Below are 21,639 nucleotides of genomic sequence, written 5' to 3' on the forward strand. Positions count from 1 at the left end.
TCTGTCATTGTTTCCCCATCTAGCTGCCATGAAGTGATGGGATCGGATGCCAAGATCTTTGTTTTTTGAATGTTGAGTTTTAAGCCAGGTTTTTCACTCTCCTCTTTTATTTTCATCAAAGGACTCTTTAGTTCTTCGCTTTCTGCCATAATGGTGGTGTCATCTGCATATCTGAGGTTATTGATATTTCTCCCAGCAATCTTAGCTTGTGTTTCATCCAGCTCAGCATTTTTCATAATGTACTCAGCACGTAAGTTAAATAAGCAGGGTGACAATATACAGCCTTGATGTACTCCTTTCCTGACTTGGAACCAGTCTGTTGTTCCATGTCTGGTTCTAACCGTTGCTTCTTGACTTGCATACAGGTTTCACAGGAGGCGGGTAAGGTGGTCTGATATTCCCACTGTTTAATGAATTTTCCACACAAATTTATTGTGATTGACACAGTCAAAGGCTTTAGCATAGTCAATGACGCAGAAGCAGATGTTTTTCTGTAATTCTCTTGCTTTTTCTATGATCCAACAATCATAGGATGTTGGCAATTTGATCTCTGGTTCCTCTGCCTTTTCTAAATCCAGCTTAAACATCTGCAAGTTCTCAGTTCACATACCGTTGAAGCCTAACTTGCAGGACTTTGAACATTCCTTTGCTAGCATATGAGATGAGTGCAATTGTGCAGCAGTTTAAACATTCTTTGGCATTGGCTTTCTTTGGAATTGGAATGAAAACTTGATTTTTTCCAGTCCTGTGGCCACTGCTGAATTTTCCAAATTTGCTGGCATACTGAGTGCAGCACTTTCACAGCATTATCTTTTAGGATTTGAAATAGCTCAGCTGGAATTCCATCACCTCCACTAGCTTTGTTTGTAGTGATGTTTCCTAAGGCCCACTTGACTTCGCACTCCAGGATGTCTGGCTCTAGGTGAGTGATCACATCACCATGGTTACCTGGGTCATTAAGATCTTTCTTGTATAGTTCTGTATATTCTTGCTCTTCTTAATCTCTTCTGCTTCTGTTAGGTCCATACCATTTCTGTCCTTTATCGAGCCCATCTTTGCATGAAATGTTCCCTTGGCATCTCTAATTTTCTTGAAAAGATCTCCAGTCTTTCCCATTCCACTGTTTTCCTCTATTTCTTTACACTGTTCACTTAGGCTTTCTTGTCCCTCCTTGCTATTCTTCAGAACTCTGCATTCAGATGGATATATCGTTCCTTTTTTCCTTTGCCTTTTGCTTCTCTTCTTTTCTCAGCTATGTGTAAGGCCTCCTTAGACAACCATTTTGCCTTTTTGCATTTCTCTTTCTTAGGGATGGTTTTGATCACCGCCTCCTGTACAATGCAATGAACCTCCATCCATAGTTTTATCAGATTCAATCCCTTGAATCTATTTGTCACTTCCACTGTATAATTGTAAAGGATTTTATTTAGGTCATACCTGAATGCTGCTGCTAAATCACTTCAGTTGTGTCTCTGTGCGACCCCATAGACAGCAGCCCACCAGGCTCTGCCATCCTTGGGACTCTCCAGGCAAGAACACTGGCATGGGTTGCCATTTCCTTCTCCAATGCATGAAAGTGAAAAACGAAAGTGAAGTCGCTCAGTCATGTCTAACTCGTAGCGACCCCATGGACTGCAGCCCACCAGGCTCCTCCATCCATGGGACTGCCCAGGCAAGAGTACTCGAGTGGGTTGCCATTGCCTTCTCCACATACCTGAATGACCTAGTGGTTTTCCCTACTTTGTTTAAGTCTGAATTTTGCAATAGGAGTTGATGATCTGAGCCACAGTCAGCTCCCAGTCTTATTTTTGCTGAGAGCTTCTCCATCTATATAGAACTTCTCTTCTATATAGAGCATCTATAGAGCTTCTCCATCTTTGCCTGCAAAGAACACAACCTGATTTTGGTACTGACCATCTGGTCATGTCCATGTGTAGAGTTGTCTCTTGTGCTGTTGGAAGAGGGTGTTTGCTAGGGTGCATTCTCTTGGCAAAACTCTGTTTGCCTTCGACCTGCTTCATTTTGTACTCAAGGCAAACTTTCCGTTTACTCCACGTATCTTTTGATTTCCTACCTTTGCATTACAGTCCCCAATGATGAGGCTTCCCTGAAAGCTCAGTTGGTAAAGAATCTGTCTGCAATGCAGGTGAACCGGTTTGATTCCTGAGTCAGGAAGATCCGCTGGAGAAGAGATAGCCCACGCTGGTATTTTTGGGCTTCCCTAGTGGCTCAACTGGTAAAGAATCCGCCTGCAATGTGGGAGACCTGGATTAGATCCCTGGGTTGGGAAGATCCCTTGGAGAAGGGAAAGGCTACCCACTCCAGTATTCTGGCCTGAAGAATTCCATGGACTGTATATTCCATGGGGTTGCAAAGTCACACATGACTGAGTGAATTTTACTCACCCCTATGATAAAAAGGACATCTTTTTTTAGTGTGTTCTAGAAGGTTTTCATAGAACCGGTCAACTTTAGCTTCTTTGGCATTAGTGGTTGGAGCAGAGACTTGGATTACTATGATACTGAATGGTTTGCCTTGGTAATGAACAGAGATCATTCTGTCGTTTTTGAAATTGTACCCAAGTACTGCATTTCAGACTCTTTTATTGACCAAGAGGGCTACTCCCATTCTTCTAAGGGATTCTTGTCCACAGCAGTAGATATAGTGGTCATCTGAATTAAATTTGCCCATTCCAGTCCATTTTAGTTCACTGATTCCTAAAATGTCAATGTTTTCTCTTGCCATCTCCTATTTAACCACTTCCAATTTACCTTGATTCATGGACCTAACATTCCAGGTTCCTATGCAGTATTGTTCTTTACAGCATAGGAATTTACTTTCACCAACAGATACATCCAAAATTGGGTGCTGTTTCCACTTCGGCTCAGTTTCTTCAATCCTTCTGGAGCTATTTCTCCACTCTTCTCCAGCAGCATATTGGGCACCTACTGATCTGGGGAGTTCATCTTTCGGTGTCATATCTTTTTACCTTTTCATACTGTTCATGGCGTTCTCTACTCCATCATCTTGATGTTTCCTATTCTAAGTGAGCCATCCCCACATTATCAAGATCCACAAGTCCATGCTGATACAAACAAATAAATGAATAAATAAATAAACTGAAGAGAAGACAAAGTATCTCCTTCACAGAAGAATTCCAAACAATGTGGATATTCCAACTCTTGTTCTTAACTGAGGGCTGTGAGCCATGACTTCCTTTCAGGGCACATAGTGTGGAAAGGGGAGACAGAGGTGAGGGTGGGTGGGGGGGTCACGTCACAGTAGAATCACTTGCCACACCCCAGCTCAGCCAGGGCACCAAGACAACATCATCAATTGTAAATCATGTTGATGGTATGGACCCAAATATCAGTGTAACCACCAGACAAATGCCATCAGAGGGGCATGTGACAAGACACCTAAATGGTGCCCTTCAAGGTCACCAGGACCAAGGCAAGCTGGAGAAACCACAGAGCATAGTCAACAGGAGCCTAGAAGACTTGACAACTAAATGCAGTGGGGTCATCTGAATAAAAGTCTGGAACAGGAAAAGGACATTTGGTAAGAACCAGGGAATCTGAATAAACTGCAGACTTTAGTTGATAATAATGTGCCCACACTGACACATTAATTGTGGCAAACTCATCACCTGAATACTGGAGGACGCTGAGTGCAGCATGTTTAAGAACTGTCCGTACTGTCTTCTTGACTTTTTTCTAAATCTGAAACCAAAAACGTCCATTAAAAAAAATTCCTCTGCGCTGATGTCGTCCTAGATCGCTAAAATCTGAAACTAAAAACATCCATTAAAAAAAATTCCTCTGCGCTGACGTCGTCCTAGATCGCTAGAGCAAACGGTAAGAGAAAGCCTGGGGAACAGCGTCACAGACTGGGGCCCAGGGCTCCCTGGAGCAGAATGCACGGTGCGGATGACGTCCGTGTGTGCCGGCACCGCGCACGCTCCCTAACTGGGAGCTCCCTAAAACCAGTGGTTCCCACAGATTTCCGTCTCAGGACTTCCTCATGCTTCAGAAAACTAGTGAGGACCCAAGGAAGCTTGTATTTATGTGAGTTTTATCTATCTACAATTACCACGTTAGCAATTTTAGTTAATTTAACAATAATCTCATTACATGAAAACACAAAGAACACATTTCTCAAAAACTGTAGTCTCCTCCCCTCCAAAAAAATATTTTAGAGACAAGAGTGGCACTGCTTTTACATTTTTGCAAATGTCTTTAGTTCCCAGCTTAGGAGAGCCGATTCTTGGGGCTCTGTGGGTGTCCAGCTTGGTGTGACGGCTTCACACAGATGGTTGCAGAAAACAGTGGAGTATTTAAGAGCCTTTCCGGGCAATCAAGGCTCCAAGGGTTGCTGTGCTCGTGCTGGAAACCAATTTTTCAAAATCTGGATTTCACTTGAAAGCAAGACTTTTTTGGCAATGAACATTTGTTAGCTGTTCCCCTTGAAGACGCGGCTTATCGCATTCATTCTTGAGAAAATGCCAAATCCCCAAGTCTGAACAACCAGAGTTGGTCTGTCGACTGTTCATTCAAGTACAAAAGGAAGCAGCAGCCGGTGGAGCTCACAGCACAGTCACAGAAGTGCCCCAGGTGAGAGAGCGGCCGGCACACTGCAGGGGCAGAAGGGTGTCCCTCTCCTTCCCATTCTGCACACGGACTGCTGGAGAGATGGGCTCAGGGTCTGCAGGACAGAGACTTTCTTCCCTCTGCTATCAGGGATGCTCTTAGTGAGCGCCTTGCATTGAAGAATAGAGACTACAAGAGCGGGCTGGCACTGAGGCCACGGCCCACTACAGGCTCTGCATCGTCAGTGCAAATGTCAACAAGGCGCAAAAGGCAAGTGACTATTTTGAAAACCGTTCTGACTCTGCAGACCCCCGAGAACCACGGAGAGCCCCTACTTAAGAGGCATGGATTTGCTGCACGCTGTGAGCTCAGGCAAAACCTTGCACAGGGCCCGGCACACAGGCAGCACTGGAAAACCGGGGTGGGGAGCCCCACACAGGCTTGTGTATGTGTTGTGTGTGTGTGTGTGTACATGCGTCTGGGGGCTGGGAAGCAAAGAAGAGTCTTACCTGTGTGAGATAGAAGACGTGTGTGTGAGGGACCGTGAACAGAGCATTCACGGCGCCGCGGAAGGTGTAGATCTGCTGGTGGGGGTCTCCCACGAAGATCTTCCCACAGGGCTGAGACAGAACGATGTTCATGATGGCTGCAATCCAGAAGGGGCAAGTAAGCGCTCTGATGCAAGGCCCACCCACACAGCAAAAAGAAACCAAAGGGAAGACAGCAGAGGGCGAGAACACTTGCACACTGGGTGGCAAGGCATCCTTCCCTGCAGGGCACATGCACTCAGTCCAAGGAAACAATTTTCATTCATGTATTTATTTCTGGACATGCTGCGAGGCATGTGAGATCTCAGTTCCTGACCAGGAATTGAACCCGCGTCCCCTGCAGTGTCCTAACCACGAACCATCCAGAAGTCCTGAAGAAACAAGCTTATAACAGACAGTTTCTAATCCTATGAATGCAGATTATTTTTACTCCTGAACATGCGACTGTGTCTAAGAAATCACAGAGGCAAATATAAAATGATGCAAATTATCCTCTTTAATATAATAACTTGGGGCCTAAGGATAACCTACCAAGTCACATTATTTTCTATCAGCCACTAGAAAAAAAAAAACCTTGTTCATTCTGAATTGACTACCTTTTCCCTTCGGCGTGAGTCTTTGTCCTAATAATGTGATGACTTAGGCTCAGCCAATATTTTAAGAATAACCCAAGCAACATATTTAGAGAAAAATAAGTCTCCTTTGGGTGGAGGTGAGGGCAGAGACTGTTGAAATCTGGAATCAAAGAGTAAAGGATTTCAGAGTGACTAAGCATCAGACACCCCTTCTCCTACTACAGATTAAGAACCACGGACTCACTGCATATATGTCCTCTGACACATGCGTGATGCAGTTTCTATGTGTTTGAAACTACTGGTGTCCCGAATGCTTTATCACCTGGGGTGCAGTCCTGGGCCTCGTCCACAAAGATGGCATCAAAAGAGGCCAGCAGGGGCTTGCTGAGCTGCCAGAGTTTCAAGTAGCCTAGGAGAAGGGGCAGAAGGGTCAGAACACGGGGTGAGGTGGGTCCACGTGGGGTCAGGGGTCAGGACAGGCCCATGCGTACCATCGTGCGTCATATGGTAAGCCTCCTCCCTGCACTCGCCCAACTTTTGCATGTTGTCCCAAAGCCGGCTCGCTTCGAGGACTCCGTTCTAGAAAGCAAGTGACACGGTGACGCCAAGGTCAGGGCCCAGAAATATGGGGTTCACGTGTGAGCAGGGGTCAGAGAGAAGGCTCCAGCACATGGTGAGTGGCGGCCCCTCCCTGACCTCCCCTGGCTGCATGAGGGCCTCGTGACACCATCAGGCACCCAGCCAGCAAGCAGCCAGGGCTGGACCACACCCAGCGGCAGAGCATCTCTCAGGGAGCACAGCATCCAACGAACCAGGAGGGGCTGGATGATTCCTCTAGATTTATGACCCATGGTGATTATAATTCATAAGGAGAGTGACCAGGGACTTCCCTAGCAGTCTGGAGGTGAGGGCTCTGTGCTTCCACTCCACGGAGCACATGCTAGATCCCCGTCAGGGAATTAGGATCCCACATGCTGTGCAGTGGGAGTGAGGGAAAAAAAACAGTGATCAATGACTGAGCCCTGTTGATGCAGTGCAGGCCAGGCTGAGGACCACGGGAGAGGACCACACTTCACAGAAGACTGTGGACACCCTGCTGCCACACCCGCCTGTGGCCTGCCTCCGCCTCTGCCTCCCGCCAGCAGTTCTGAAGACACCAAAGGCTGGGACAACTCGACCCCAGGTCACGCCCTCAACCTCCCAAGCCTTAACTCCAGGGAGACTGAGCCGCTCACCAGCTTTTCGCTCTGTTCCACCATGACTCGTTGCCCCTGGGTGTTTTTGCACCAGATGGGCACATGGTCGATTGTCAGCTCCTCGTCAGCCGAGGCGAAGAAGTTTTCCAGAGTCTTGCACACGAGCTTGGCCCTGATGAAGCCACCCTTCCCTTCAGTGAGGACGGAGTTGACCATGAAGGGTGTTAACTTGAAGAGATTCAGCTTCTTCTTCAACTGGTACCTGCAACGCACGTCCCGAGGGCACAGGGTCGGCCTTCCTGGCCACACAGGACTTGTGCGCCCCCAGGCCTCCCTACCTTCTCTCCAAATGACACCACCAGGTTGCTGGCAGTGGCTCCTCCAGGTAAGGAAACCAGCGAGGGGCTGAGTGAGGCCCCTGCAGGACCAGAAAGGGCTCCTCTAGGCTTTCCAGAATTCAGATCTAATAACTCAGGAGACAAAGGGGCTCACAGCAGACACCGCTGTTTCATGGTGTGGCCCCAACTCCAGGAGGCCCCGGGAGGACCTTGAACCTCCCTGAAGCCTTCTCATCCCATGGGGTGCGGCTCAGAGGCCCTGGAGCCTGGGTCTAGCGCCCCTCATCCTCTCCCCTCCCACTTCCAAGTAGAACCTGAACTGATCAACCAGGCTGGTGGCACCTGGGACTTCAGACATTGTCGTCTGACCTGTGCCTCAACTCCAGAGACACGAGCATGCCTCCCTCAGTTGACAATGTATCTCTCTGGGGTAAAAGTATAAATCACTAAATCTTTCCTTATATTCCCTGCCTGTTAACAGAGATAAGGCACTACGTTTTCCCATCACTGCGGTGCGCTGACTGTAATCTGAAAGCGGCACCGTGATGCTCACTTGCGCCCGATGTGACCATAGGCCATGGAGTGGAAGGTCTTGCAGATGACGTTGCTGGGGAAAACGCGCTCCGCCTGCTTGGCAATACTCTTGTTGAAGGTCACGTATAGAAACCTGCTCTGAGACCACTTCTCAGCATACTTGACCAGCGTGGAGGTCTTCCCGGTGCCTGGAGATGCCAAGAGGAAGGGAGGTCACTCTCTGACCAGGAAGAACTGCTCCAATGGGACTCTAATCAGGATCTCCCCATGCTTATCTTGCCACCGGCCTGGGACCCAAAAGTGGCAAGTTCTCCACTCCACAGATGAGAACTAAAAGCCAAGCAGTGAAGGGAGCAGCAGAGTTGAGACAGAGCCACCTAGGTTGGGGTTGCAGCCCCAGCTGCTCTAGCGAGGGGCCATTGATTTCCTTGAACTTTAGTCTGCTCAACCGTGTGCATGTAACACACAGGGAGAAAAAGCACTGTGAGCAAAGGTCACACAAAGAGTGACCAAGTACTTTGGGAGCCAGCTAGGACAATTAGCTGGTCGAGGCAAAACACTGGACCACACCTCTGGGGATGCAGGTTAGAATTAGAAGGTAGAAGCCCTTCTAGGTTTCACCCTACAGAAAGCCAGGAGCTCCTGACGTTGTCTGAACAAGACAGTCATATGACCTGCTGCCCCACAGCCACCCGTGTGTGAACAGACACGATGACACGTGACAGGCTGGGTCAATCCCACAAACTATGGACCATCTGCCCCCAGGAACTCCAGGGTGGATGCTCGCTGGAGTGGTAAGAAAACGCAATTATTCCTTGACAACTGCTTTTTAGATGATTTAATTGCAGCAGGGGAATAGCAGGTGATGGTAAGATACTCCAGCAGGTAGAGGGAAGGGGGAGGCAACGACGAGAGGCCTTCAGGAGCGGCAGCCCCTTACCTGCAAATGCCATTATTTTCACCACCTGGAGAGGCTCCATCTTATGGCTTAGGATCAGCTGTTGTTCATGTGTCAGCTGGATGGTTGTTTTCTTTCTAATCATTACAGAAGAGAAATTAGGAAAAGAGCAAGGAATTGAAAAGATCAGGGGATAGACTACCAAAAACCCAATAGGAAACCAAATGGAATGAATAAAATTTAACGAGGAAAAAAAAGAAGAAGGGACTTTCCTGGTGGCGCAGTGGATAAGAATCCACCTGCCAATGCAGGAGAGACAAGTTCACTCTCCGGTCCTGGAAGATCCCACATGCCAGGGAGCAACCAAGCCTATCAGCCACAACTGTCAAGCCTGCGCTCTAGAGCCTGCAAGTCACAACTACTAAGTGCCTAGAGCCCGTGGTTCCACAAGAGAAGGCACCACAGTGAGAAGCCTGCACATTGTAACTAAGGAGTAGATCCTGCTCACTGCAGCTAGAGAAAAGCCTGTGCAGCAGTGAAGACCCAACAGAGCCAAAAATTTAAAAAATAAAATTATTTTTAAAAAAGAACGCTCTCTTCTTTAAGGAAAAGAGAAAAAGGAGAGGGTGGGCCTTTAGAGTGGTAAAAACGTTCTAAAACTAGATTATGATGTTAGCTGAACATTCAGTAAATCTACTAAAAATTACTGAATTTAACAATTAAAATGGGTGATTTTTATGTAATGTAAACTATAACTCAATAAAGTGCTTAATACAAAACCCTTTTTCTCCTTAAGTGTGACAGTCACGAATCAAAGGGGCCAACACACTACAACACATCTACAGACGGACATACCCCGGCCAGACCGACGGTTCCTCTTTGTCTCCTGAGGCCTGACCACAGGAATTCTCCTGAAGATACAGGCAATAGAAAATGTTGTAGTGAATCCTAACAGGAAGAAAGGAGATTAGAGATTTTCATATTCAGTCACAACCTGTATATTATTTTTCCTCAGACTCCTGTTGCTAAAAAAGAAAATATGAACCATTATTTTACAAAAAAAAAAAAAAAAAGAGAAGCAAAGGGCTTAAATATACCAAGAGCTGTGGTGTCTTTAGCTGCAATGTTGATGGTAAGCAGCAGTGCAGGTCAATATCTGGAGAGCATGTTCTGGGAGAGAGGCCTGGCTGCAGGGGCCAGAGAGACTGGCACATGCTCTCTGGGGAACAGGACGCAGCCGTGAGTGCGCACACGGCCCCAGGACGCTGCGTGACTGAACAGCGCCTCCTGTCCCTGGAGTGTGCTCGCTTGCTGGCACCATCGCACTCTGGTCTCTCCGAGAACCCAGGGCGCGGTGGGTGGGGAGCTCGCCCGGGGCCCGTACCGGTTGCTGATGCTGATCCCCTTCTCCCGCATGGCATAGAGCAACACGGCGATGCAGTACAGGGTCTCGGTGACGTCCGGCACGGTCACAGTGGAGCTGGGTCGCCGCAGGCAGAAGAGCAGCTGCTGGATGTCGCTGACGCTGCTGGACAGGAGGACGATGGCCGCCACCAAGGCCCACACATTGACGCCCTGAGGAGGGAGGCAGGGGGGTGAGAGAGCAGACCCGAAACAGTTGGTGAGAAGCACACGGGACGACAACGAGGAAAGTCAGGCTCAGGGTTCACGTGTCTCCTACAGACCCTCTGAAAGGAGGCCAACTTCCCAAATGACACTTGGGAAACGACAGGAACGTCTCCTCTTACCCTGGATTCCTTTCTTCTCATCACTTTTGGATCTGACTTCCCAGTTTCCGTTGACTGAATGATATTTATAAAGTCCCTAATATATAAGACCCTGCACAGAGGTAATCCACACTCTCCCCACCCAGGTCAGTGTGAGCTCTCAGGTCCAGACACTCAAGTCCAACAAGCTTACTAATAAATGTGCCAAAAAGGCGCGTAAAAAGAAAACAGCAGTCTTTACAGAGAAATCAAGGCTGACAATTCAATGGCATGAAGATGTTAATTTACTATTGCCCTTCCCTGGTGGCTCAGTGGGAAGGAATCCACTTGCCAATGCAGGAGACACGGGTCTGATCCCTGATCCAGAAAGATCCCACATGCCGCAGAGCAGCTAAGCCTGTGTGCCACAACTGCTGAGCCTCTACCCTGCAGCCTGTGAGCAGCAACTATTTAAGCCCACTCGCCCACGAGCCTGTGAGCCACAAGAGAAGCCACTGCAATGAGAGGCCTGAGCATCACAACGGGAGAGCAGCCCCTGCTTGCTGCAAATAAAGAAAAGCCCGTGCAGCAGTGTAGACCCAGCACAGCCTAAAAACCAAATTTTTAAAAAGAAATGCTAATCTACTACTTACTTTACATTACGATTATTTAATAACTTATTAATGGAACTTCCCTGGCGGTCCAGTGGCTAAGACTCCGCACTCCCAATGGCAGGGGCCCGGGGTTGGTCCCTGATCAGGAACCAGATCCCCATGACACAGCTAAGAGTTCACATACCACAACTAAAAGATCCCACATACTGCAACTAAGAGCCCATGCAGGCAAATAAATTTTAAAAACTTTTTAAAAAAAAAGAAAAGATGGGTAGAATTTTTTAAAATATTTATTAAATATTAAGTTTAATAAATAGTAAATAAATTATTCAAAGTGTATGATTATGGACACAGTATGCTCCATTTATTAATGTCTGAGAAAACATTCACTAACATGGATATATCAAAAATAGATACTACTATTCCTAACTCCTTGCAAGCCTCCCTGTTAAAAACATATCCACGAAAGGAAAGTTCTGCACATTTCTCACTACAACCGTCCTGTGAAACAAACCTCACTCCACCATCGACAGCCACTTCACTGAAGGCAGAGAAATGCACAGGGCTAGATTTCCAACCTTCCACTGGTTGCAGAATAAGGTTGGGGTTGCACGCGGTTTCCAAGGGAACGTTTAAGAAGAACCCTTGATCTAGATGACAATTCCAGAAGATGGAGTCAGGACACTGAGGACTATTTCCAGCATCTCAGTAACTCACCATGTGTCAGTACAAAGCCTGTCATTTCTCTGGGCTTCCCTTGCGGCTCAGCTGGTAAAGGATCCAACTGCAATGCGTGAGACCTGGGTTCAATCCATGGGTTGGGAAGACGACCTGGGGAAGGGAAAGGCTACCCACTCCAATATTCTGGCCTAGAGAATTCCATGGACTGTATAATCCATGGGGTCGCAAAGAGTTGGACGTGACTGAGCGACTTTCACTTTCAGAAAACCCAAGTTGTCACCAATACAATGGGCTGCCTTGTAAAGAAACTCTTAAAATCAAAGTGTTTGGAGGCTTAGGTGACCATCCTTTGTTGAAACTGCTCAATAGGATAGAAAACTGGATGAAATGCTTTTTAAAATTCCTTCCAAATTAAAGAATCTGTGGCCATTTATTTCTCTATGGGACCAATGACAAAGCTTAAGGCTTCAAAGCAGAGATTTAAGGAAGATTTTTTAAATAAATCTAAAACAACCTTCAGCCACACCTGACCACCAAGACATTCTCTTCCAAAGAGAAAAGGCGCCGCCTCCCCAGCCCTCCCCACAGCCTCTTCACGTACGGCAGGGGCAGCACAGAGGTCAGGGAGGTGTTGGCGCACGCAGGTCTCTGCCTCGGGGAGGAGGAGGTGATCCCTCAGACTCCACAACGCCTGTCCAGGGTCCACACTCGGGGAGCACTTCGTGGTGGCTGTGTAGCTGTTAAGACATTCACAGCAGTGTCCGTGGGGAAATGATCCATTAAGTGCTGATCTCTCAGAAGGGACTTCAGAAACCCACTTCCTCCCACAGGACGGTGACTTACCGGATGAGGTTCAGCACACACAGGTCCGACTCCTTCTCCATGCCGTAGCTCGACAGGATGCCATCCACCTTGCTGACGGCTTGCTCTTCATTCATCAGGTATCGGTGGTACAGCTTTTTCCAAGGAATGAACTAGATAGTTTAAGAAATCCAAAACGACATGCAGGCAATGGCTATTAGAGACCAGGCTACATATATAGACAGCTGTTTAGAAAACAACTACAGCTCACAACTCAACAGCTGGACAAAAGGGCAGAAACATCACACAGATTCTAGTCGAAAACGAGAAGGTGGGTATCAGTTTCTTGGTTCCAACACCAATTTGTTACAGAATCTGGGGAGAGCTAGAGCTTCAGCTTTCCTGTCTGAAACAGTCTGGTGCCTGTTAAGACACTAATGACTCAGGGTTTCAACTTGGATTAAACAACATGAGAGCTGCAGCTATACTAATAGTAAACAAAACAGACTGTGAGTCAAAAATTTTAGGAGAGACAAAGAAGAAGAGTATATAAGGATAAAAGGGTCAGTTCACCAAGGAGCTGTAACAATTATAAATACACATGTACCAAATATCAACATCCTAAATCTAAGAAGCACATACGGGCAGAACTGAAGAGAGAAACACAACAAGAGACTCTGATGCTCCACTTTCAAGAACAGATAGCACAAACAACACTAGACCAATTGAACCCAACTGACATATAAAGAACACTCTACCCAACCACAGCATACAATCTTCTCAAGTACACACAGAACGCTGTCCAGGATAGATCATGTATGTGGCCATGAAATAAGTTTTAATCCATTTTAAAAGACTGAAATTATAGAAAGTATGTTTTTCAATCACTACAGAATGAAACTGGAAATTAGCAGCAGAAAGAAAACTGGAAAACCCACAAATATAAGAAAATTAAACAACACATTTTCAAAGCAACCAATGGGTCCAAAGGGAAATCACAAAGAAATTAGAAAACACCTTGAGACAAATAAAAACAGAGGTACTAAAATGCATGGGACGAAATGCAAGCAATGCTAAGAGTTAAGTTTATAGCTACAAAAATTACATTAAAAAAGATCACAAATCAACAACCTAAATTTACACCTAAAGGAACTAGAAAAAGAACAAACTAAACCCAAAACTAGCAGAAGGAAAGAAATAAAAGAGACTATAGAGGAGAAATAAATGGAATAAAGAATAGAAAAATAGGGGAAAAAATCAATAAAACTAATAAGAGTTTTTTTTTAAAGATCAACAAAATTGACAACGATTAGATACATTATGAAAAAAAGGGAAGATTTAAATAACCAAAATCAGAAATGAAAGAGCAATGGTACAACTGATGTCACAGAAATAAGAAGGACTATAAGAATACTTCAAATAATTGCAGGTCAACCAACCAGACACTCTAGAGGAAGTAAATAAATCCCTAGGAACACACAACCTACCAAGACCAAATCATGGAGAAACAAAATCTGAACAGATCAATAATGAGACCGCCAGGCTCCTCCATCCATGGGATTTTCCAGGCAAGACTACTGGAGTGGGTTGCCATTTCCTGGTCCAGGGGAATCTTCCCCACCCAGGGATCAAACCTGGGTCAACTTCATTGCAGATGGGCTCTTTACCATCTGAGCCACCAGGGAAGCCCAATGAGTAAGGAGACTGGATTAATAATCAAGTCTCCCAAAAAGGAAGCACCCACGACTAGATTGCTTCATTGAAAAATTCTACTGAACATTTAAAGAAGTAGTATCAATCCCCCTCAAATTCTTCAAAATAACTGAAGAGGAGGGAGCACCCCAGACTTATTCTGAGGCCAGCATAACCTTATACCAAAGGCAGACAAAGATACCACAAGAAATAAAATGAGAGCTGTGAGAAGGTCACTCAAAGTAACACCATCATGTCATTGCTGGTGATGATAAAAAGGGCATTGTTCTAACATTTTAAGATGTAAGAATAAGCTGTGATATCGTCCCAAAATCTTCTCAAGCAGAACGGCAGGAACCCTCACTTATCCCCATTTCCCACCAGAGACCTTAATACTGACCCAAAATAAAGTTCACAACTAAAAACAGAAAGATATTTGTCTGAAGGTAGGAGACAAGACACCCAAGCAAAATATGGAGCAAGAGCAATGAGAAATTTCCTCCAAAATCCTTTGGGCTTGGAAGAGAAATGTATTAACTCTTAACATATCCACCTTGCCCTCCATCCCCAAGGTTTTCAACTTCTCACTCGGTAAAGAATCTGCCTGCAATGTGGGAGACTTGGGTTCGATCCCTAGGTTGGGAAGATCCCCTGGAGGAGGGCATGGCAACCGACTCCAGTATCCTTGCCTGGAGAATCCCATGGACAGAGGAGCCCGGTGGGTTACATCCGTGGGGTCACAAAGAGTTGTACGAAACTGAGTGACTAAACACACACATTTGAAGAATGGATTAAACTCTGCTGCTGCTGCTAAGTCACTTCAGTCGTGTCTGACTCTGCACGACCCCATAGATGGCAGCCCACCAGGCTCTACCGTCCCTGGGATTTTCCAGGCAAGAACACTGGAGTGGTTGCCACTGCCTTCTCCGGGTTAAACTCTACCTCTGGCTTATTCCCAATGGCTGGTCTAAGGGACACACTAGCTAAGCAGAACATTCTCCTAGCCCTCCTGGAGACCTGAACCTGAGAAGTATAATGACACAACAAACGGAAGCATGGGCTGTGGGCTAACAGTACCAGGAAATCCTTTCTGAGAGTGTGGGTTGCCCCTGTGTTATTCTCAGAAGGTACTCCTGTGACTACATGCAACACTCATTTAGCAATCACCTCCTATTAATACGTGTAAACTATTGTGAGACACAGTGGAACACATAGTGGAGAATGTACAAACAGGACAGCCAGCCCTTCAGCAGTGCTCTAATGTTAAATGAAGGAGGAAGGCTCTCTAAGATCATAGCAGAACATCGCAGGCTTGAACAGAGGTATAAATCACTATAATAGCGTAAGGAAGAGAGAGGGTGCCTTCCGTGGGAAGAGGAGTTACTTGGAGTGCAGCCTGGAAGAGGTGAGATGTCAACAGAGATATGAGGGGCTCTTTGGACTGGTCAGCTGTGGGGTGCAGATTAGATCCACGTAAGGGCAGTACCACACAGTCCCCAGCTGAGAGGCAGCACATCGTGTGCTGTGGACAGAATACCAGAGTGGACTGGAGAGAAGTCAGCAGTGAGCCTGGAATAAATAATAAGGTGGGACACACACGGAAGGTCTCAGGTGCCTCCAGGGGTTGGGATTTGATTCTAGAGGACAACGGACACTAACATTTCTGAAGAAATGCCATCGTCAGGAGGACGCGTTAAGTGAGGCGAATCCGTGAAGATTTAGAGCAAACATCAGAGAACGAAGAGCGCGTTCCATACCAGCGGATCACTGATGACCTCCCTCCAGAGGCGGCACACCAAGCTCAGGTTCCAATAGAGGTCTTCCACGGGCAGGAAAGCAAAGATGTGCCTCAGGACCTCGCTGGGCAGGCTGCAGATGTGGCTCGGGGGCTCCTGGCAGGGCAAGGTCCCAAGGAGCCCGTAGTGAGAGTCAGGAACAGGGTCTGGACCAATGTCCTCCACCTCCTGGCTGGGTTCTCCAGGCTGCACGGTGAGCTGCCCCACCCCGACCTCTGCTTCTGGCCTGGCTTCCCTGGGCCGTGTGCATGATGGGGACGAGTGATGCCATGGGGTCTTCTTAGACACTCCATCCCACGGACTGGTCCCTGGGGCCGGATTCCTCTCATCGTCTAAGGACCGAGACCGCTTTCTTGCAGGCAAAGCGGACCCTGACGAGTGCAGCCTGGCTTCTCCGTCTCCCCCTGGAGGCAGGGCACAGGGGCTCCCTGCCACGAAGATCATTTCATCCTCTGAGTCCTTAGAGCTGTCCTGGCCCACAGAATTGCTTTTGGCCATGTCATTGGTGCACTGCTGCTGGCCAGCAAGGAAGAAGTCAAGGCTGTATCTCAGGCATCCTCGACCTAGACAGAGAACCCACAAAGAACACATGAGAAACGAGGAATGACTGACGACCCTTCGCTGACCTGAATGAGACAAACTAATTTTCAATTATCTATTTTAATACGGGAAAGAGACAAGGATATATTTATTGGTCTAGTGATTACATATAAAGCTTAATACAAAAAATATTTATATCAGGCTCTATCATATGGTCAGACTATTGCAACAGGACTGTAAGATCACAGTAACAACATTTACAAATACTGAGATACTCAAAGGCCACACACACTATAGATTCTGAAACACAGGGTATTTGGGGGAAAGACATACCCCTGGCCCCTCTTTTGGTTCTGGGTCTAGGATAGAGACCGTGGTTCGGGTCTCTGCTTGTCCATCTTTGAAAGGACTGGGACGCAGCCAAGTGACTCCGAGCGAGATGTTGGCACTCAATGGCTGTAAGATGCTTCCGCTTAAACCGTCTCACTGTTTTGTACCAAAGGGCAGAAGAAATGGGACTCGTTAGTTATCACAAATTCTACAAGCTAGTCAGCAAATTAAACTTAATTTTTAGGAATCTGGTGACTGTGGACCACCCGAGCCAGCCCTTTCCATCTTCTCTACTTTCCCATCGATTTTCAGTATCTCATAGTTTCTTAATATCTCCTCCTCAGGATTTTAGAATCCTAAAATAACCTTCTTTTCCGCCTATCATGCCTTCTAGAAGCCCTGATCATGAAACGCTCATTTGAAAAGTTGCCACTATTGCCCAAACGGAGATCTGTCATCTTTTGCTGACTTAACCCAGGCCCTGTATATTCCCATATTAACCATAAATATTTTAAGAGCTGGCTGTGGCTTTTTAAAAATAAACTTGGACATTGTCCCCTGAATACACCAGCTTCCCCAAATGGCAGAAGCAGAAGGCACTAAGGGGACAGTCCCTGCGGGCTCCCCAAGGGGCAGCTCACCCCTGTGCGCCTCCGCCCGCCCCCAGGTGCACCCCCGACCCCCCAAGGGCCCCAACGTTCAGCACTGGTGTGAGAGGATGGCAGCAAGGCCCCCGAGAGGAAAAGAATCGAGACCACTCTTCAGCATCTTCATGGGACGAGGTTTCATATTCCCCCTCAGCAACACAACAGCATCTGTGCCCAGAGTTCTGTCTTGAGAGTACTGACATATTTATGTTTATGTCAGGCATTTTCTGCCAGGTAAATATTTTCCATATTTAGCTGATGCTCTTCCTGTTTCTGCATATCATTGCATTTACGATCTAACCCCTCCGATATCACTAAATACAATAGTTACACTATTGTAAAAAAGAATAGTTACGTTTTAAAAAAACAGTAAGAGAGGAGAACAATACATGCAAGAGAATTAAAGTGACCCTTTACAGATGGCCCACAGAAACCACTTCCTGCCAGCACCATACTGCCAGAGGTCCTAAAAACATTCTAGAGTAAACTGCAACATCCCATGTTAGAATCCACTCAACATTTCCTGTAACCCTGAAAACATCTAAAACCAAGACACTAATACGTGTATCTGGTATAATTTATATTAATCAATAACCCACCCCCCTCAGCCCATAGCTTCTTCAGAAATGATGCTTCAAAATTTCAATTCATTTTTTGAAGGTTTAACAGAAGTGTATGGATGTGAGAGTTGGACTGTGAAGAAGGCTGAGCACCGAAGAATTGATGCTTTTGAACTGTGGTGTTGGAGAAGACTCTTGAGAGTCCCTTGGACTGCAAGGAGATCCAACCAGTCCATTCTGAAGGAGATCAGCCCTGGGATTTCTTTGGAAGGAATGATGCTAAAGCTGAAACTCCAGTACTTTGGCCACCTCATGCGAAGAGTTGACTCATTGGAAAAGACTCTGATGCTGGGAGGGATTGGGGGCAGGAGGAGAAGGGGACGACAGAGGATGAGATGGCTGGATGGCATCACTGACTCGATGGACATGAGTCTGAGTGAACTCTGGGAGTTGGTGATGGACAGGGAGGCCTGGTGTGGGTCACAGAGTCGGACATGACTGAGCGACTGAACTGAACAGAAGTTTTAAAAAAAACTTCGTGGATATTTCAAGACTTATAGAAAATTATTTCTCCACACAAAAATAGCTCTATAAGGCCCTCTGAAAGTATGCTAGAGAGACCTTTTAACTACCTGAATTCAGAGTTAAAATGCTGCAGGAGGACCCCAGTCACTTAGCTTCTGGAAGGTTCAGGGGTGCTATAATGATTAAATGAGAAAACACACCCCCAAAGACTTGTCAAACTATAAAACCCGACACAAATTCACCCATCTGCTTATTCTCTTGAACAAAGCTTAGATGTGATTGCATAAAACATTGACTTGGTGTCAATTTCAGGTGACCCTGGAATGGTTAGAGTGGGCATGACCTCAGTAACAAGCAGATCCAAACACACAGTGACCTCAGGACTCCAGCTCGTTTCTCTGTCCTGTAGCAGTCTCAAGTGACTGTGTGGGAGCCGGGGCCCCTGCCACCGTCTCGGGGTTAGCAAGGCGGCTGAGGCCGTGTGATGCACTCAGATGTGGAGCGGGGAGGCTTCCTCTATGCGATCACTCACAGTCCAGTCACAACGAGGACCCTGAGAAGCTGACACATGGAGTTCACACCACAGTCACACGGTTCCAACCAGACGGAAGCACCTAGCGACACCCACAGGAAGGCTGACACAGCCCATCAGCTCAGAATCACATGTGGACCATGCCATGATGAGCCTCTTAAAAGATGCTATGTTCTAACAGCATCAATGTTCTTGTGAAATTATTTAAAATTACTATAGTAAAATTCCAACCAGCTTCTAGCCTTGTTAATGTATTTTAAAATCAGCAGCTTAAACCTAACTTTACCAGAATAAGGATGCTCAAATGCTACCCCTTCCTTCCCTGAGTCCCCAGACCTCGTGAGGTCCCCGCCTCCAAACAGCAGGTGTTCTCTGCATGGCACTTCAAGCGCACTTATTAGAAGATGTTTGTGATTCTTCAGGAAGCAGCTAAAGTGCACTGTGATGAAAGTGTACCATTAAGAGGGATGGAGAGACATGACACTTGCTGGTGGGCTTTCCGAACTACGCGAGGCCCCAGAAGGGTCCAGCAGAATCGTCTCCAGGCGGCAGTGGGCACCTGTGCCTCTAGAGCTGACCACAGTGTCATATCCCTTATGTCACGACAGGAAAACACTGGGAAGGCAGGAAAACCATTTGTCAAACCAGATTTTGCCCATCCCATGCTGCTATTCCTGTGATGGCTCTCTTATAGCGAGACGTCTCATAGGTCCTCCACTGCTAGGCCCCCGTTTCTAGAGTCGCCCCACCACCACCCCACTCTGCTTGGCAGACCACTGGCACTGCAAGTGTGGGTCCCAGTCCTTGTGTCTGACTCCCAAGTGGTGAGTACCTGGAGCCCTCTGCCAATCACTGTACTCTTCACCCTGATGACCGTCATCACCCCACTGCACCCCCAGGTCAAGCGCACAGCCAAAGACTAGATTCTCCTCAGCCCCCTGGAACAATCATTACTATACTGATCATCAATAAACGTGCACAAGACACCCCCAGCCCTGAGAAGGCAGGGAACACGTCCCCTCGACTTCTTCCTGAAAGCATTCAGCATGACACTCCGTAAATCACAGCTACTCCAGTGCTGACTGAATGAGAAGTACATGCTGCTGCTGCTGCTGCTAAGTTGCTTCAGTCGTGTCCGACTCTGTGCGACCCCATAGACGGCAGCCCACTAGGCTCCCCCATCCCTGGGATTCTCCAGGCAAGAACACTGGAGTGGGTTGCCATTTCCTTCTCCCATGCATGAAAGTGAAAAGTGAAAGTGAAGTCGCTCAGTTGTGTCCAACTCTCAGTGACCCCATGGACTACAGCCTACCAGGCTCCTCCATCCATGGGATTTTCCAGGCAAGAGTACTGGAGTGGGGTGCCATTGCCTTCTCCACAAGTACATGCTAGGAAGCCTCAATTCTGCTGGAATCCGCCTGGCTTCATTTTCTCATCCTCCCGATTGCAAGACGTTTTATAAGACAAGTAGCGGAACAGGGTGCTCCTGGTTTCGTGGTGAAGTCAGCCCGTCCCCTCCCTCCTCAGCACACGGCTGGTCCATGCCTCCCTGTGGTGCTGGGAGTTGGGGCCCCAGGGAACACGTGGAGGAGTGTGCACCTCTCCCAGGCCCGGCCCGTAAAGCCTCTCCTGCCCCTTCCTCTGCACTCTAGTCCCATCCAGGGAACAGGAAGGTGACCCCAGGGAAACCTGGAGGCCACACGTTCAAAAAGGAAGACCCTCCAACAGCCTGGGTCCTTGGATTACTGCTTTAAAGAGCACCAGTGCTTTCTTCCGTGGTGGCTCAGCTGGTAAAGAATCTGCCTACAATGCAGAAGACCTGAGCTCGATCCCTGGGTTGGGAAGATTCCCTGGAGAAGGAAATGGCAACCCATTCCAGTACTCTTGCCTGGGAAATCCCACAGACAGAGGAGCCTTGTGGACTACAGACCATGGGGTCACAAAGAGTCAGACATGACTTAGTGCCTAAACCACCAGAGTTCACCCCCACAACACACACACACACACACACACACACACACACACACCTGAAACTGCTAGCTGGAGTCCTGAGGTCACTGTGTGTTTGGATCTGCTTGTTACTGAGGTCATGCCCACCCTAACCATTCCAGGGTCACCTGAAATTGACACCAAGTCACTTTTTTGCATTCCTAACCTTCGTTAATCAGAATTTATACCAAACAGGCCTCCAAGATGTGCAGGTTACAGACCAAATGGACACACTGAAGATAATAAGTGCCTACAATTAGTGCCTGGAGAGAAAGATTATTAAATAAAAATGTGAAAAAGGAAAATCAAGGTAACTCTCCGGCACAGGGGCCTGACGAGAGCAACAGCTCCTAACAAGAGGTGCACTGGGAGGTTTCACCAATTAAGAGGAACCCAACCTCATCCCATTCGCTCCCACAAGCCTCTTGCCCTTCTCAGAGAGGCTCCGTGCAGGTCGAGCGACACCCTCTTGTTTCTGGCGAGACAGCAGAGGTGCGCTGCGGCAGGCCTGTTGTTACCAGGAGTTGGGTACTTCACAGGTCAAATGT

The 21,639-nt window shown here is 47.3% G+C and overlaps 1 protein-coding gene across 2 annotated transcripts in view; it reads right to left on the reverse strand.

Moving 5' to 3' along the window:
• The window catches only part of FBH1 (F-box DNA helicase 1), a 37,278-nt gene that overhangs the window by 10,428 nt on the left and 5,211 nt on the right, over positions 1-21,639 (reverse strand). For both annotated transcript variants that reach the window (XM_061435774.1, XM_061435773.1), the window contains 12 exons: positions 16,842-16,994; positions 15,930-16,531; positions 12,523-12,653; positions 12,281-12,416; positions 10,063-10,253; positions 9,534-9,626; positions 8,721-8,815; positions 7,800-7,968; positions 6,948-7,170; positions 6,204-6,291; positions 6,035-6,121; positions 5,099-5,235 (listed from right to left, as the gene is read on the reverse strand). In XM_061435774.1, the coding sequence (XP_061291758.1) occupies positions 5,099-5,235; positions 6,035-6,121; positions 6,204-6,291; positions 6,948-7,170; positions 7,800-7,968; positions 8,721-8,815; positions 9,534-9,626; positions 10,063-10,253; positions 12,281-12,416; positions 12,523-12,653; positions 15,930-16,531; positions 16,842-16,994 (2,105 nt within the window). The remainder of the gene's footprint in view (positions 1-5,098; positions 5,236-6,034; positions 6,122-6,203; positions 6,292-6,947; positions 7,171-7,799; positions 7,969-8,720; positions 8,816-9,533; positions 9,627-10,062; positions 10,254-12,280; positions 12,417-12,522; positions 12,654-15,929; positions 16,532-16,841; positions 16,995-21,639) is intronic.

The sequence above is a fragment of the Bos javanicus genome, chromosome 13 (genome assembly GCF_032452875.1).
Source record: "Bos javanicus breed banteng chromosome 13, ARS-OSU_banteng_1.0, whole genome shotgun sequence".
Lineage (NCBI taxonomy): Eukaryota > Metazoa > Chordata > Mammalia > Artiodactyla > Bovidae > Bos > Bos javanicus.